This window comes from Haliotis rufescens, unplaced genomic scaffold (genome assembly GCF_023055435.1).
Source record: "Haliotis rufescens isolate VD_foot unplaced genomic scaffold, xgHalRufe1.0.p SCAF_9, whole genome shotgun sequence".
In the NCBI taxonomy this organism is placed as follows: Eukaryota; Metazoa; Mollusca; class Gastropoda; order Lepetellida; family Haliotidae; genus Haliotis; species Haliotis rufescens.
In genome coordinates, this window is record NW_025964383.1 from 25866772 (window position 1) to 25885547 (window position 18776).

Here is an 18776-nt window from a genome sequence, read left to right on the forward strand (position 1 = left end):
AAGCAACACAAAGTCAAAAGTAAGCTATCATCTTTTTATTCAAACAACTTAAAATTATGCAAAAGAAGCATTCCGTGCATGTCCAACTCAACCACTTTGATGAACGCATCTCATCAAACATGAAAACTAAATGTTGGTGCCATTGGGATGTTTCAAACGGCACAGGCACAACATTATAGGAGCAGCTTTAAGGAACTTGGTCGGAGTGCAACCAATACTGACGGAGGTCCTGGCAAATTCTACAAAGTCTGGCAAAACAAAGCACAACTCTTTTGATGTCGACTTAAAGCCCTCGGGTATTTGTACACCTTGCCACAAATACATGGGTGAGTGACATTTTCATGCACAGCTTCAACATGAAGCTTTTTATTTTGCTGTCCAGTGAAAGTTTTCCCACAAATTTCGCATTGCCACATTGCCCTAGAACTGCCATCTGGGCCTTGAGAACTGGACAGGCCATACATTACAGAATGAGCACCACTATCTCCAGGCATATGCGGCATGAAATCATTCCCATATCCCATATGGGATTCCGGATGATTACTCCCAGAAAAATGTCTTGACTCAGTTCCCAAATCTGAAATCAACAAAAAGTCACATCTAGTGCCAGTCTTAATCACAAGATATGGAATAGTTGTGTTAGAGTAGAATAAGTTCCAGTTCAAAGATCCAGGTGATGTTTGAGAGAGTAATATCTTCATGAGCCATGGAGCTCAACCCACACAAACTGATGTCCGTCCACAGCCACTGTCAGTCAGGGTTCAAGGCCTGCTGAGGGAGTGAGGTTTCACATCGTGTTCAGACATATTCACACTGCCCTTAAACATGTAATCAAGCTCAAGAGGTATCAGGCATGATGTGAAATGATTTCAGTGAATTCAGCACATACTAAAAATAACCATACTTGTCACAAAAGAACCAATTCATTGCACCAACTTTTCATGAAACTCAGCAACAAATCCGGTAGACATGATCGGATGTCTAAACGACCCAGCAGGGAGCATCATCAGCCCGAAAAGTCCAGAATGATTCAGCTATCATGAACCAACATCCCAGAAGCTATAATGGTATGTCTGCTTTCAAATAACCAAAAACCCAAAAATATGTATAAATGTTAGTCTTTGAAAGACCCCAATGTAAAGCTTATTTTCAATAAAACCAGTTCCTTTTGTTCCAACAACCACCAAGACCAACTTCAAGAATTTTTCTTTTCAAGCTCAGATTGATAAAACGCCTGATACAAGGAACAGGTCTTTCGATGCCTATTCAAGTTCTTGATGTAACTATAGACTCTTCCGCAAGGACAGGGGTAGGTGACATTATCATGCAAGGCCTCAACGTGCAAAGTTTTGTTCTGCTGAGTCTGGAAGGTCTTCCCACACACCTCACACACCCAGGTGGCTTTGGGGGCCAAGTCAGAATCTTTACTTCCCGGAACCAATAAAGTGCCTCGCATCTGTGACAAATGAAGTCCCAAACTGCCCGTAATGCCATGAGAACTAGGGTGATACATGCCAGAACTATCCATGAGTGGGTCCATTCTAAGACCTGAAAGCAACAAAAAGGAAGATCTATTCTGCAAGTTATTACTATGTGTCTGGAGGGAATAGACTATTACAACATCAAGAACAGAGTCAATGTTAACTTGCTGCAACGGCATCCAGACATTCAAGCAAACAATAATGATGGTATCATTATTATAGTCAGTGTCTACAGATTCAAGTGGGATTCCATCCTATGAAACTGTCGACCAACATCTGATCATCTGAGAGCGGGTTGGGGAGAAGAGCGTCAGCAATATACTAGTTCTAGCCTAAAGGTAAAAGTTTGCTTTGGTGGGAGTCCAATGACCACAGTGTTAGTTGGGTTTGATCATCTGAAACCAGGGTGGGGGAAGGGGAGAAGGGGGAAGGGGGGAGCGGGGAGGAGAGAGAAGAAGAGGGACAGAAATAATAATGGTGGTACCATAAGTCAGTGTCTACAGATTCAAGTGGGATTCAAGCCTATGAAATTGTCGACCAACATTTGTCCAATCCTATTCATCTGAGACCGGGGTGGGGAGAAGAGGAACAGAAATATACCGGCTCTAGCCTACAGGTAAAAGTTGTCTTTGGTCCACTGACCATAGAGATAGTTGGGTTTAACTCTGCTTTGAACAGTCAATAACCATGGAACTGTCTTGAAGCAAGAAGTAGGATATGCATGTTCATATCTCCTCCAGATTCCATGTGATTTTCTCATGAGATATTTCCCGATTGCAGAAATACAGAACACTCTTTCTGATGTCTTGACAAATTGCGGGGATAACGATAACTTTTCCCACAAACACAAGAATACGATGCGTTTCCGTGAACAGCTTCAACGTGAAACCTCTTATTCTGAAGCCCAGTGAATGTTTTCCCACAATGTTCACACTGCCACAGACGCTTCCTATTGGGATCCCCTGTATCCCCAGAGCCACATATCTCGGGCCACTTATGTTCTACACTTTGTGTATAATGCTGACGGGGCAACATTTGCACTGAGCATCCATAGCCCTGAAGAGAAGTGCTCGACAAACCGTGACTTGAACCCAGACCTGCAAGCAACAAAGAGGGGTTTGTGATATCTCCAAGATACATTGTTCTCTGACTACAACATAGCTCCTTCAAAGAGCACACAAGCGAACAAGGATAAGAAAGAATCTTCAGTAATCAGTATCAATAGCCAGATCTTTGTTGTGAATTAAGATGATACGAGGATCAAAACATGTGCATGTTTTGAATAAAAATAAAAATGTTTTGAATATTTGTATTCGGTTGATCATGTTGATGCAGCGTGTTCCATAAGATCCATTTTGTAATATTCTATATCATAAAAGATTCAAAAAGATCATTTGAACGAGGATTTTTCAGACAATGATTTATTCCTTGAAGTTCTTCTTACATGTAAGTGCAATGTAGGGTGAGCACAGTTAGGTAGACATGAAGCAAGTACCAAGCTAATATTCAGTCAAGGTGACCGCAAGGTCAATTGGTAAAATATATCGCTCAAGTTGAAAACAGGCCTAACAGAAAATAAATGCTGGAAACAAGTAATGTTTCATCTTCAGCAGTGAAGGCATTCCTCACTGGCTTGTTGACAAGACACACTGTTTTTTATGCCTCATCAAACAACTGGGATATCTGTATGTCTTCCCACAATCACAAGAGTACTTTGCATTCCCATGAATTGCTTCCATATGGAACTTTCTATTATTATAATTTGTGAAAGTTTTTCCACACTGATCACATATCCAAACACGTTTCTTGGAACTCAATGCCCCTTCACTATCCCCGGCACCAAACTGAACTGTCAAATATTCATCTGGTGGAAGGTAGCACCTTGAGCCCAACATATCTGAAAGTAACAAAACAGCATTTTCACCACAGCTATTGCAACAAACTAGTCACCTTGTGATGCATAAAATAATCATTTTTGTCACCATGTGACCTTTTTTTTAACCATTGCTCATGTCTGAATTTAAAACAGAGACAAAGTTTCAGAGCTCACCAATGACCTAGATTTCTGAACAATTCAACCACGAGTCAACTGCCATTCATCTTGGACAAGAAGGAATCAATGTGAAAGGTTCTCTGAGTTCATCAAAATGCACTCTTTCTTATGTCTGCTCAGGTTCTTGCTATATCTGTACACACGGCCACAAACACAAGGATAGGAGGCATCTCCATGGACAGCTTCCTCATGCAATCTCTTATTTCTAGGATTTGTGAATGTTTTTCTACATTGTGCACATTGCCACAGTCTCTTCCTGACCAAACCAGGTCCCTCACTATCCTCAAAATATGTCTCTCCATACAAGCTCAGTGAAGCACCTGCTGGAATGCTCTGGACAGATATACCAAGGCTGGCGTCCATTGACATATCTGAAAACAACAAAACAGCTTTTAACCCTGACATCTTCTTAGTTATCACCAGCTGAGCATGCTCGCTGCCTCAAGAATCTCAAGGGACTTTTTCTGACTTAGTGACAAAACGATTCTTCCACTAGCAACGTGCCTTTGTGTAAAAAAACTTTACCAGCTGATTCTGTACATCTTTCCACTAGCAACGTGCCTTTGTGTAAAAGAAATAATTTACCATCTGATTCTGTACATATCCTTCCACGAGCAATGTGCCTTTGTGTAAAAAAAACTTTACCAGCTGATTCTGTACATTTTTCCTGGGTCCTTCCCTTCATATTACAGGGTTTTAGAGGATTACACACATCCACTAATCCCTTAGTCCGAGACGAGAGAAAATCATAAGAGACTGGTTGTTTCTCATCTTTTAGCAAACATCTGGTGTCATCAGTACTTGGCAGTGATTCATAAACACATGCTGATTGTAAACAAATCATACAATGGATTCTGCTCTCAGTCGAGATTTTTTATGATTATGGAAATGAGTTTTGTTGCTTTTATCCCCCAAATCTAGTTTTGTACATAAACCACCAGTCCAAATTAAGCTGCCGACTTGTTAGACTTGACAAATGGTATTTACTCCTAGGTTTTTCCAGACACAAAATAGTGAGTGCATTACTTATACAACTTGAGAACATAGGCGAATAATTTTCATTCAGTGTCCTGGGAGATACGAAAGGTTTGAATCAATAACAGCGTTAGAAATTGGCACCAGTCCTGTAGTCCTTGCCAAACTGCCCAATAGTTAAGATATCCTAAGGACTAGTAGAAATTTGCCATTTTTAAGGGTTTTGCTATATGTCATCATTATAAGGACTAGTGGACTAAAAAGTTTAGTTTCTACCCCTGAATAACATTGTTATTTATGCTGATAAGATATGAACTCAAGGTGTTGATTTTCTTCTCACTCACATTGAAATGACTACTTTAACTAGATTAAAAACCATCTTCAACAAGTAAACTTTCAGGAGGCTGGTCGCGAATACTTTGGATTTGATTTGTGAATGAAGTAAGTTTTGTCTGCAAGATGAAAATATGCATGATTTTGAAAAAGGCACTATACCGGTTCTTTCCAAATGTACTGTGGTACATATGCATCAGTATTTCAAATCTTGATTACTGGAATACAATAATACTGCACACATCTACCTTTGACCCAAAAAATAATTGCCAGTAGTGCTGTGGGCTTGCAAGTACAGTAAACTACAGTTATAACGAACTCGAAGAGACTACAAATTTTTGCTCGTCATAGCCAGAGTTCGTTATACACTAATATACAGCAAATGGCTGGGACTAAAAAAACAGTTTGTTATATCAGACAGTTTGTTTTAGCATGTTCGTTATAAACGTAGTGTACTGTAGATAGATGCATACAAATCATTGACATATCCTTCACAACTGATCAGATAACTTCAACATGTGTTTCCCAATAACAAGACTGTGGTCAAGCATACCTGCTTCGTTCTCAATCAAGTTCACAAGCGGAGGTGACCCCGTGACCCCTCTCTCCTTGATTTATCCAATCACAATCCTTCTGATGCCTACTCAGACCCCTCGGATACTTGTATAACTTCCCACACACACATGAATAAGTTACATTTCTATGAATAGCTTCAATATGCAACTTCTTGTTTTTAGAATTTGTGAATGTTTTTCCACACTGTTCACATTGCCAGGGTCGTAACTTGACAGTGTCTGAAGCAATACTGACAAGTGAGCCATAGTCTTTCTGCATATGTTGACCAAATTGCTCTGAGTAAGGGTATCCAAATGTGTGCACCAAAACAGGACCTTGTCTAGAACCATCTGAAAAGTAACAATAGATATGCTCTAAGCTCTGGGAATTCCAATACATTTCTATGAAGATCATGCACAACCAATAATTAATGCATTTGACACTCTCTGTACCAGAAACATGCATAACACTCAGGATCCACTGCGCATCTGCCTATCTTGTCAACATGAAGCATGAACACTGGGGCTATATTGAGTGAATGAGTGAGTGAGTGAGTTGGGTTTAACGCCGCTTTTAACAGTATTCCAGTTATATCACGGCGTGTCAGCTTAATGTGGGAGGAAAGCCCGAAGTGATGCAGGTCTCAGATGTTTACCACTTCGGTGAACTTCAGGTATGGTGCTGACAAACCTAGAAATATAATTGGGGCAAACCAGGATTCGAACCAACAATCATAGGTTTCTGGGATGCAACTCTGCACAGCGAATTGCGGCGCCTTAGGCGACTGGGCCACCTGTGCCACCTGTGCCACCTGTGGCCCCTGGGGCTGTAATGAGTCATTGATACCTACAATATCATCGATACTAAGCTAACAGATAATACTTGAATTGTCACTTTGTGACATTGGAGCAGGAGCTGATAAGAGTTACCTCTGGTAATAGCAGAAGAAGCAAAGTGCAACTTGCAGCGTTAGAAATTGGCACTAGTCCTGTAGTCCTTGCCAATCTGCCCAATGTAAAGGCATCATTTTAATTTGCCATTTTTATGGGTTTTCCTATATGTTATCATTGTAGGTACTAGTGGACTAAAAATTTAGTTTCTAATGCTGCTTTGATAAAAAAAACACCTCAAGTTTGGAAAAAAAGTGATAGTCCAAGGGCACTTAGTTTGGAATCCTGAACACATCCCTGACATTGTCAACTAGGGACATTGCCTGTGTAAAGTCAGGATGATCATCACCTTGCAGATACATGAACATCATCCCATTTCACGGACAGCAGGTTCCAACGACCAGAATCAAATGTGAATGGCCTGTCAGTTGGCTCAAGCCTGTCACACTCTAAAACCTGATTCCCTACTTTACTTTATAAGTTCAAACAGCTGGTGTTGCATGTACCGATGTGCTGTGGCAACAGGTGCTCCAGGAATAACCTTCACACAGGTTCTTTTGCCAATTTGCCAATTTATAAGGGTTTTGCTATATGTTATAATTATAAGGACTAGCGGACCAAACATGTTAGTTTCTACCGTAAGCTACTTCTACTTGTAAGCATGGCTGAACATGAGGACATGGTGGAGGACACACCCACTAGCTATTACATTCCATAAGCTTCTCTTCATTTAAAACTGTTTAGTTCTTGTTTATTTTTTGTTGATAACAAGTTTTTGTTTCTGAGATAAAAATAAATACATGCGTGAAGCAAGGGGTTTTAGAGCCGTATTTCAGTGATTACATCATTTCTCACAATTTGTATAGGTGAATCATGATACCAGTAGTATCGTGAGTCCGTATCATGACGCTTAATGTATCACAAGATACCAGGCGATACTCAGCTCCAATGAACACTGACCACCCCTAACTTCTGTCTAAACGATGTCCATTGTAAGTTTATGTTGTCAACATGGGAGTCTGGGGTGGATAACATCATCAGTTCGGGATTCTAACAGTGAAATAGCGGTTCACCCCGGTGGTAACAAACACACTCAGTCTGATAACCTTCACGTCAAGATGAACATTATTCTGCAGCCAAGTTTTGACTACATAATGTTGAGGAATCAGAGCAGTGAAAGAGTTGTCGACGCAAGTGGTAAGGAAGACATTCAGCCCCTTATGTTCAAGCGAGTGAGCGAGTGAGTTTGGTTTTACGCCGATTTTAGCAATATTCCAGCAATATCACAGTGGGAGACACCAGAAATGGGCTTCACACATTGTACCCATGACAGGAATTGAACCTGGGTCCTTGGCATGACGAGCGAACGCTTCAACCACTAGGCCACCCGACCGCCCCTATTTATGCGCGGGAAGATGAACTTTCTTCCATGGCTAAGTATTGACTACTTCATGATCTAAACAACTATATAAGAATGCTCTTCTGAAGGAAGCACCTTACAAATATGGACAGTAAATATTAGGGACCTCAACAGAGTTCTTTGTACCATGAAGCAGTGAGTGAGTGAGTGAGTGAGTGAGTGAGTGAGTGAGTGAGTTGGGTTTAACGTCGCTTTTAACAGTATTCCAGTTATATCGTGCCGTGTCAGCTTAATGTGGGAGGAAAGCCCGAAGTGATGCAGGTCTCCGACACTTCGGTGAAACCCACAAGCACGGGTATGGTGCTGACAAACCTAGAAACATAATCAGGGCGAACTGGGACTCGAACCCACAATCACAGGTTTCTGGCGTGCCCAAGGGACGCAACTCTGCACAGTGAAGCGCAGCGCCTTAGACGACCAGGCCACCTGTGCCCCCCCCATGAAGCAATGATACCATATTTGAAAACTGAGTGCTGAAAAGACAACATGAGTTCCTGTCTGGTTCTATTTTATTACCTACATAATGCCAGTCCACATGTGCAATAAAACCCTTCAGTTCTACAAAGGGTCCGTGCAGTAGCCTTTCTGGCAGACAAGCCTGTGCCTCCTGAATGAACTGCGGTACTTGTAGATATTCCCACACATGCATGTATACGTCGTGTCATTATGTACCGAGTCCATATGACCTTTCAGGGTGTCCTGACGGGTGAACACTTTACCACAAACGTTACATCTCTTTCTTGGAAGAACAAACTGACAAGACAGAGCAGGATCATTAAGATCTACTGCGTGGGTTTCTAGCCCTTCAAAGATCATGTGTTGACCAGCTATTTCTGCCAAATCAGTGTTTATACCATGCAAAGTTCCAGGACCTGAAAACAAAAGAAACCCAGGAGTACTTTTTCTGTTGTCTTATAATAAGTCATTTGATGACAACAAACGCATTTCTTTCCAGAATCAAATTGTATTGATGAACAATAGCAAGCATCGACAAATACAAATAGTGTAAGTAAGAATTGTAACATTTCATCAATGACCTTTGGTAAAAAAAACTAATGTTATCAACTGCCTCCTCATGAGGGCAAGTAAATGTCTTATAAACGATTAAGTCTTGGGTAAAGATTCTATATCAATCCAAATTTTCGCCAATTGAATATTTCCCAAATGAAGTGTGTGATCCCACAAATCAATCTTCGGAATGTCAATAAGCCTGTTATGTTTTCTCCTTCAATTTCATAACAATATTGCACAAAGCCAACAATCATCTTTTCATCACCATCCACACCCTTTACTTCAGAAGACAACAGTAGACTCAAATCTAAAATCCTCAGTTGTACAGCACAATGGCACATCTGGTTACTCAGAAGCATACTTTTCAGTCAACGGACTTGCATTTTTCCCATCCGACACATGAACACCATCTGCAGTACACATACATGCATGTGTTTAACTACTTTGAGTGAGTATGGTTTAACGCCCCTTATATATTCAGCAATATCACTGTGGGGGACACCAGAAATGGGCTTCACACATTGTACCCGACTGACTGACTGACTGACTAAGGTTGGGGATTTAACGTGCGCTTTCCGACTAACAGCATATGTCGCACACGGACATTGTACCCATGAGAGGAATCGAACTCATGCCTTCCGTGTGACGAGCAAATGCTTTAAAGGACAAAATAATAAACAGCGTGCTTGTCATATGAGGCGACATACGGGATCAGGTGGTTAGGCTGTGTGACTTGGTCGATGCATGTCATTGAACCAATTGCTGCTCGTGATGTGGAGCAAAAAACAACCAAAAAAACATGATTGGCAAATTCTTGAATGACATATTTAGCCTCCTCTACACACAATCAACAACATATCTCACAACAATCTCGGCAACAAGTAAAGTCAGCTCAGTCCTTCCGAACACGGAATGTCTCACGTTCCAACGGGAAGTCTGTTTGTCCACTTAACGCTCCAATAACTTCGAATTACGCGACATCCTCTCCAATTTCTTGTAAGTGAAAAAGTGAGGGACCATTTCATCAATCACAGTCTCTTTTGATCAACAGAGTGTTTGATAGGTTCAGACTGAAAGCCTTCAATACATTTCAGCCGGTGCTGGCGAAAACCACTTCGGTATTTGTAAGTTTTCCCACACACACAGGAGAAGGTGGTTTTGCCGTGTATGGCCTCCTTGTGAGCTGTCCTATTGTCGGACCTACTGAACATCTTCCCACATTCGTCACATGGGAAGGAGCGCACATAGGCCTCTGCTGCACTGAGGTCGACGGCATTCAGGTTGCCACAAGCACCTGTCACACTGCCTGCGTTAAAGTGATCGGTAACGACAGATGTCTCCTCATCTGAAAGGAACAAAGATTGGAACTTGTATCTCTCAGTTACATGTTCATGAAAAAAAATAAAGACTTAATTTTAAAAAATTCATTGTACCTTCAAGACGCCAACACCCATGTCTAAAACCACGGTTCACATCTCAGCAAATGTAGTAAATTGAGACAGGATGTAACCAAATAGGTCAAGCAACCAAATAGGTCAAGCAACCAAATAGGTCAAGCACTCTTCTTTGGTATGGTCATGTTAACGCAAGGGACAATTCCAACACTGAATACACTCCAAGGGAAACTGATTCATCCATTTCAGAGAGGCCTTATCTTTGAGAGTATCAGCACTTAACATTCCAAGATAATAGATATTGTAAAGACTAGAATCTACGAGCCATGCTTGAATATCAATGCGTGAAGTATTACTATGTCGAATATGATCCAATATGCACTTGGTTTGGAGTTGTTTCCAAAAGAAATGTATTCTACATTTGTTTGCAGCCATTGTCAACTATTTATTAAGCCCTAGAATAAACTAGCACATTTGTATCAGTGGTCATCAGCTGGTCACCACCAGGCTACCCACCCCACCGCCCCTGTTTCACTGTGCACGGTGATGATCTTTTCATGCTTGATGTTGTGTGCCGCAATCAGCATTATTCCAGATACAAGATCGTGTAAATAATCAAATCTGGTTCAGACAACCCAGTGGCTGATATTATGAGCAACAATCCACAATTCTGGATGATTACAGACCTACTACTAAAAACAAAAGGGACATTAATAAGTACTTGTGATTCTTTATTAAAAAATCATAACTAGGACTTGACAAGGAATGGTACTGTTTTGTTAATGGGGTATTGGACACATTAGAAATACACTTCATCTTCAAAACAGACTGCTGCTAAACAATTGATATATTTATTTTGTTAATTTCATCACAACGTTTTTGCTAATGAATCTCTATCATGACCCTACAAACTGAATCTTAAATACAATGGAAGATGGACAGATGATAAATAGCTTAAAAAGGTCTCTCTGAGATCAATCTCAATGGCATACATTTTTGTAAATCATTTGACGCAAATACCAAGAATGAGCACAAAAGGGAGGCTGTTTCTGAATATTCATTCAAGCTCTCGTCTTATCACTGATTATTGTGGACAACTTTGACAAAAGAGATTGCACACATTCGTTTTCCTGCTTGATCACTACTCACACTTGCGGAAGCTTCAAAACATGGTATGGTCAGACAGCGTCACTCCATGAGACTGGAGGACAAACACTTGACATCAAAATCAGTGAAGCACCTGTAAAATATCCCCCACAACTAGTCCCTAAGAACAGATACGCAGGTTTTCCTGTGAACCCTCAACCCTGTCCGATACTTGTACTCTTTACCACATTCACATGCAAATGTTCTATGATTGTGAACTGCATTCATATGATTGGTCCTCGTCCCAGAATTAGCGAACACTTTGCCACATTCTGGACATGGCCATTCAACCTTCCGCGTCAGAGACTTTCTTTGAAGGTCATGAACTGGATACAGAGCAGTGTCTGGCAACACCAATGAACCATATTCTGCTATACTTTGGTTTGATCTTTGATAAGGTTTATTGTCTGTTGCCAGTTCATGTCTTGTAATGTCGGCCATATGATGATCTCTACCCATAGACCACAAGTTCCCTGAAAGTAACAAAAAGGAAAACTCAATTTTGATGGCCAGTATCTGAAAACTGGTGCCTGCTTCTACAATTACGAAAACTATGCAACAGTTATCGGTCAAAATGCGTTCAGGTGTCAAATTCTGGAGGGTTAACCCTTTTATTCCTTAAAATGACAGTCTGCGACCTTTTAGGTCGGGGGTAAGATAACGTTCAGTCCAGAATGTCGGCTAATCATGGTCCTGTTAATTACACTAAAATCTACTGAAAATGATGGAAAGAGAAATGTTCGGTTCAGTAAACTTTAGACCTGTGAAAATCCAGGTAGAGAATAGGTCTTCAGCAACCAATGCTTGCCTCAAGATGAAGTACCTCTTCCTCGGCTTCATAATCATGTGACCTTAACGACACTAGATTGCATGTCATAAGGCGACTGATGGGATCAGGTGGTCAGGCACGCTGACTTGGTTGATGCATGTCATCGTATCCCAATTGTGTAGACTGATGCTGATGATATCAATCACTGAATTGTCTGGCCGATACTCGATTATTTACAGACCACCGTTATATAGCTGGAATCTTGCTGAGTTAAGCATTAAACAAACAAACAGTAGACTCAAATGTTTTTAGCATCAGTGAAATGATGCAACATTTCTATTGGATATCTGTCACTGTCACCATCATACAGAAAGTTGCCTTGTAAGTCAATAAATTATCTCTTAAACCACACAGATTTTCAAGATGATGAGTAATGCTTTACGCCACGGAATTAAAATGACTATAGTTATATAAATGTCAAACAAAATTCAAACCTTCATGATGACTCAAGATCCAGGTAACACAATGTTAAACCAAGCTAGAAGTGAAATGGGGTTTGACGTTGTGACCTAAGATATTGCACTCATTCAGCGATGTGTGTGCGTGTGCATGTGTGTGTGTGTGGCTGCCTGAACTTGTCTGGACTGATGCCGATTTACAGTGCTAGCCCTCTGAAATATAATGCCGCTGTTAACCATGAATAACCCACTCAAACACAGTATACGGACTCGGAATCGACAAGTCCTTGTTTTAGCCCCTCAATGCTGAGCAATGTACAACAAGTACCATCTTTCAACGTCTTTTGGTATGACGCGACCAGGGATCAAACCCCAGACCTTCCTCTCTCCGGGATAACCTCTACCACTAGACCATGGAGCTAGAAAAGTTCCTGTATGCGGAATTAAACCCGGAACTTCTGCACAGTGAGTGGATGCCATCCCCCCCTTGCTCCAACTCAAAAAGCAAAATACCAAACATCAGGGAAGCATGGGAAGTTTAATGGAAATCATAAAAACATATTCTTATCTATATATACATAAATGCTGAAAGCACTAGTTGTCAAATGATACACCTTAATCAATGGACAAATTTGAAAGTTTCACCAAAATTTCAAATTGATGTGAATATATTTATTTGTATAGAAACATTTGTGGTTGTAATCAATTTATTGACTCAGGATTCTTGTCCAACTATCATGGTTGTGCTAATTATGCTCTATAACTACAAATGGCGTGCTACAACAAAACACGGACTGATTATATAGGATTCAGAAGGTACTCATAGTTATTCTCTCAATTATTATAACAGACATTTCGTTTGTCACACCATCCAGCTCCATAAAGTTCATCTGAGTGGGTGTGGTTTTACTCACATTGTACACGTGAGGAATCGAACCCTGGTTTTCGGCTACTCCACCGCCCCAAGTTCATGAGAACATCTGAATCCATGCGTAAACCACTTCACTAACTGTCCATGTGTGACATAAACAAACAATGCCTGTGAGATAAGTCCTCGTACAGGGCGAACACAGTCTATGTGTGACATTAGCAAGCAACGTTTGCGTAAGAGAAAGTGATCGTTGTAACTTATTATCATATTTTATTTGTTGTCCCATGAACAGATATTTAATGTCATCCAGTCTCCTTTCTGGATCAAATGTCAAGTTGACCCCGTCGTCATGTGAGGGCCAAAGAGGCATCATCCACTCAATTGATTATTTTCAAATGGTTTGAATATTCAGTCTTCAGACAAGGTATCATTAAGGTACCTTGATCATTAAGTCACATCTGAGATGTAGCACCATCCACAGAATATATTATTTTCATTTAATCATAATCCTGACTTCAATGCTTTGTCTCAATACAAAGCATCATGTCAACCTTCTCGATCAGGCGAGATATTGCGTCAGCCACATTATCTAAATTCAATCACCATCCTGACTTGAATGTCTAGTCTCCGAAGACTGTTGACCATCCTGACCATAATGTTTGTTTTCAGACAAAATGTCGTGCTGAACATCTTGACTGTAATGTGTAGTTTCAGGCAAATTGTCATGCTGACCATCCGGATGATCATCTTTTGTCTCGGACATAGTGTAATCTACAGGGTCGTAGTCTTGGATGCGTCCATGAGCGTCATCGCCTTCAGGCTTAGTCTCAACAGTCGTGTAATCTACAGCTTCACCACCATCTTTTGTCTCAGCTGCATTTACAGCTTCATGAACGAGTCTATTTTCTGAAACCGTGTAATCCAATGGCCCATATTCCTCCAGCATGGCCTTGAGCTGTCGGTGTCTTCCCCTTCCCTTCCCAAAGGTGATACCATGTCTACATTTAAACCTCTCCAGCCACCCTAGAGAAGCCTTGAAATCAACATGACCTCTCTGTAGTGCTATCTCCTGAGTCTTGGCCAGAAGGATACGACCAGACACCGGAACGTCATTCATGATGGCGTTTCTATACCACTGCAGAGTTGCATCATCCACATCTTCATACTGGACGCTTCGGAGCCGTTTACGAGTCGGATTGAAGCTGCATTCTAAGTAAGCAGTTTTAATTCTATCTGCTTGTTTTAACCACGTGGACAGAGTGTTCGGGGGGACTCCAAATTCCCTGGCTATTTGTGCCTTGGATTGCTGCCCCTTCTCCACCTCCAATAGGGCTAAGAACTTTGTTTCTAAGGATTTCACAGTCAGTTTCCTTTTCTTAGGCTCAAACACTGTCATTTGTCTTTGTAACATGCCTGTTGATAGGTCACCTGATGTATCATACACAGTTGCTGATTGGTGGGTTGGAAGGTCACATGACGTTGTGTCAAAGTGTACCTGACAGCCTGAAACAGCAGAAATATGCAAGAGTCCATCAAAATATTCTCTTTTGGAAGGCATGATAAAATATTTCTCAAACACTTCGGTTTCACTTAGAAATTACGTTCAAAAAGTACAATTCAATTTTTTCGTTTATAGGGTTGTTTTTTTCTCTTTTCATGCGTAACTATAATGGATCAAACTCTTGCATATTTTTGCTCTAAATCAGGCCGTACGGACACATTCCAGCAGTAATTATGGGAAACTATATTTCAGTGGCTGTGATGAATTTTATGGCTAAACTGTAGACACGCCCAAAGCCAAGCTCAGCTCTTTTACAGCTACTCGACACCTGACTGAAATACAGTCCTATATCAGGCTGAGTTCAGAGAATCGTTATTCATCCATGTCAAAACCTGACCAAGCAGTCTTTCTTAATACCTTTAATCAATTGGAGTGAGTGAGTGAGTATTGTTTTATGTCGCTTTTAGCAATATTGCAGCAATATCACGGGTGGGGAAACCAGAAATGGGCTTCACACATTGTACCCATGTGGGGAATCGAACCCAGGACTTTGGCATGACGAGCAAACGCTCAAACCTCTTGGCTACCCAATATCGGTTCGACATGTAAGAAGGCAGATACACATTTGGCAAAAACACAACAAAGGTTGTTTTTATCTACACAAAACACTAATTCTCACTATCACAAAAAATATTTCCAAATTACATTTGGTTTTTTCTGTTGGTAAACAATAATGTCATCGAAAAATCAACCTTTGTTTCAAAGATATGTTTTTGTTCCTGTTCATATAGTTGTCCTAACATCTACAAAAGTATGACCAACACAAAATATACAGAGACATCTTTATTTTCACATACAACTTTGTCGAGGCAGTGAGGGTGGTATCATTCAAAACTCAGGGGTTCCCCTTGCTGGTGAAATTGGGAGTTATCATGAATCACTGAATATTTCTTTTACAAATAATGCATGAGTTCATATTACAGTCTACAAGATATGGACAACAAATGCATATCATGAACATTTAGCTGATTGTTACACATTATAATGAAAAAATATACTCTTCGGCTGCAGTCTATTTGGATGTTTATGTAGGAGCTTGTATTGACCGATAAAAATGTGTCAAACACAACTCACAGAAAATATATTGTTTAGTATTTTGGATGGAAATTGTGTCCAATACACAGGACTCCTGTGCCATGTGAAGCCCTGAAAACTATGATGTGAGATTTATTATGAAAACAAATTATTCATATCACGAGACCAAATGATGACATTGCACCTGACTTAACCAAGAGCTTAATACAAGGGGATGAAATAAACTATCATGTTTACCTTGGTCACCCAAAAATCCAATGACTTCATTAGGAAAGACCTTGACAGTGAGTGAGTATGGTTTTACACCGCTTTTAGCAATATTCCAGCAATATCACGGCGGGGACAAAAATCATTTAATGACACAGGCAGTCAGGTTAAAATTGCCTCTGTATAAGATTCCTGCATGAACTCCAAATTTTTTATGTGAGTATGAACCTTTTCTCCTGCTATGATCAGCAGCAGGAAACAACACTATGTCAATCATGGCTGTTGCCCAGCAATACTGTCCTTGGACAGTCTCGATATGAAACCGTCTGGTGAGGGAGTTAGTAAAGACACGATCGCACTGTGGGCAGGGGAAGGTCTGCTGATGCATCCCTGCACCCGGACTACTCACACCCGGGGCATATGAGTTGGCAGGGTGGTCATAGTAATCACCATACACAGACCCACCATAACCATGAAAACCTGAAAACAACAAAAAGTCCATCTATAGAACTTCAGTCTACCAGTCTACAAGATCAGCCATGCATAGAACAAGTCAATAAGCATTATCCCATGTTACAATGTTTTAAAAACGTTGAAGAAATATGAATCCATTGAATGGTTTTTTTTTCTGGAGAAACTCAAAAATATCCAAAACGATGCACCGATTTGAAGTTCAAAACAGTCTGAAGACAGAGTGAGTATGGTTTACGCCGCTTTTGGCAATATTCCAGCAATATAAAGGCTGGCACCAGAAATGAGTTACACACAGTGGGAAACAAACCCAGGTCTTTGGCGTGACGAGCAACACTTTAACCACTAGGTTACCCAACCACCCCCAAACTCAAAGAAGACAGATGAATCTGTGAATTTACTGAAAATGCTTCAGTCTGACAAACAAATTTCCTTGGATAACATTCTGTGACTTTAGCCACACATCTGAAACCCACGTCTGTTTGCGCAGCTTATAATTTTACGTTAAAAAACACAAGGACGTACTGAAAATGATGCTAAGAGCTATGTCCGGGACCGTAGTCTCAAGAGTTGGCACAGGCTGGAACAACAATGTTTCTGTTGTCATGTCAGTTGACGGCCATCGTGATTCAATGACATGATGAACACGGAGCATGTTTTCTGATGCCTCCTAAGACCAGTCCTATACTTATAAACCTTCCCACAAGCACAGGAAAAGATGAGATGCTTATGTACAGTCTCGATATGATAAATTCTTGCAACATGATTCATGAACACTCTGTGACATTCAGGACATGGGTAGTAGGAGCCATGAGGAGAATCTCCATGAAAACAACCAGTCACTTGTCCTAAACTAGAGCTGAATGAACTGCCAAATTCAGCCAAACCTGAAAGTAACAAAAAGGTCTTCTCTAGTCTCCTTTACTAACAATTTTCTCAGGATGTATCAAATGAAGGATTAAACTACTGAAACGACCAAGAAAACAGCGTTATCACTAACAACCATGGAATGGAGGAACTGATCCTTGACCGAGAAAATAATTGTAGGCAGCAGGGTTTTACATTGACTTACAAAATGGGGTTCCCCCTGGAACCCCAATAATTAATTTTAAGGGTCCTTGTGGACAATATGGGGGTCCTGTAGAGTATTGAAATGGTGAAGTGTACTGTTTATTGATAATTATTTTAGAGCTTTGAATGAATCAATAGTCATGTGGACCATGGTCATGATTGTAGGATGAAATGACAGATGCCCATAATGAACTCCATGCATGAACTCCAAATTTTTTATGTGAGTATGAACCTTTTCTCCTGCTATGATCAGCAGCAGGAAACAACACTATGTCAATCATGGCTGTTGCCCAGCAATACTGTCCTTGGAAATCTTACACATGATTGCCTTGTCTGAAAGAGCTTCACCTCTACCTGCTCCTCCATAACAAGTATTATGTATCAAAGGCATCAGTCTGTAACCTCAGCCACTGGTCCGAAGCCCGTGTCAAGCAAAATAAGGTTTGGTCTAGTAAGCTTATAATAGCTAATAATAGTCCATATAACACTACAATGAAAATGATGCAAATAGACACATTTGGGCTAGTTGCCTTCTTGGTTTGAACTGGTCCCCAGGAACCGACGCTGGTCGATGGAGGTGACTAAAACAGATTGGGTGATCAGGTTTGGTGACTTGGTAGATGGCATGTCATCATACCCCAACCCGTGGATCGTTGATCACAATATCAATCACTGGATTGACTCGATGTTTACACACCGCCGTCATACAGCTCGAATATTGCGGAGTGCAGCATTACACAACAGAAAACACTACACCCCAAATTAGGGGTAGCTTATTGCAGGGTCCCCACTATTAGTAGGTGCACACTCCTTGCTTTGTCTCCAGTGCCTGTGTAAGCCTGTACGGTATTTGTAAACCTTTCCACACACACATGCAAACTCTCTCCGATCATGAATAGTCTCGATATGAAACCGTCTGGTGAGGGAGTTAGTAAAGACACGATCGCACTGTGGGCAGGGGAAGGTCTGCTGATGCATCCCTGCACCCGGACTACTCACACCCGGGGCATATGAGTTGGCAGGGTGGTCATAGTAATCACCATACACAGACCCACCATAACCATGAAAACCTGAA

At 40.9% G+C, this 18776-nt stretch overlaps 1 protein-coding gene across 46 annotated transcripts in view; it reads right to left on the reverse strand.

Annotated features, from left to right (window-relative positions):
• Positions 1-18776, reverse strand: part of LOC124128726 (zinc finger protein 58-like) — a 92464-nt gene that overhangs the window by 60894 nt on the left and 12794 nt on the right. The window contains exons 2-5 of one of the 46 annotated variants that reach the window (XR_006860311.2): positions 8228-8579; positions 5396-5747; positions 3532-3905; positions 2765-3378 (exon numbers count right to left, since the gene is read on the reverse strand). The exons of 33 other annotated variants lie outside the window; for them this stretch is intronic. Coding sequence is in view for 9 of the 13 variants with exons in the window: in XM_046492171.2 (XP_046348127.2) it covers positions 13952-14859 (908 nt within the window). In the remaining 4 variants the exon portion in view is untranslated. 12 more of the 46 variants (XR_006860285.2, XR_006860312.2, XM_046492341.2 and 9 more) reach the window with 12 other exon arrangements.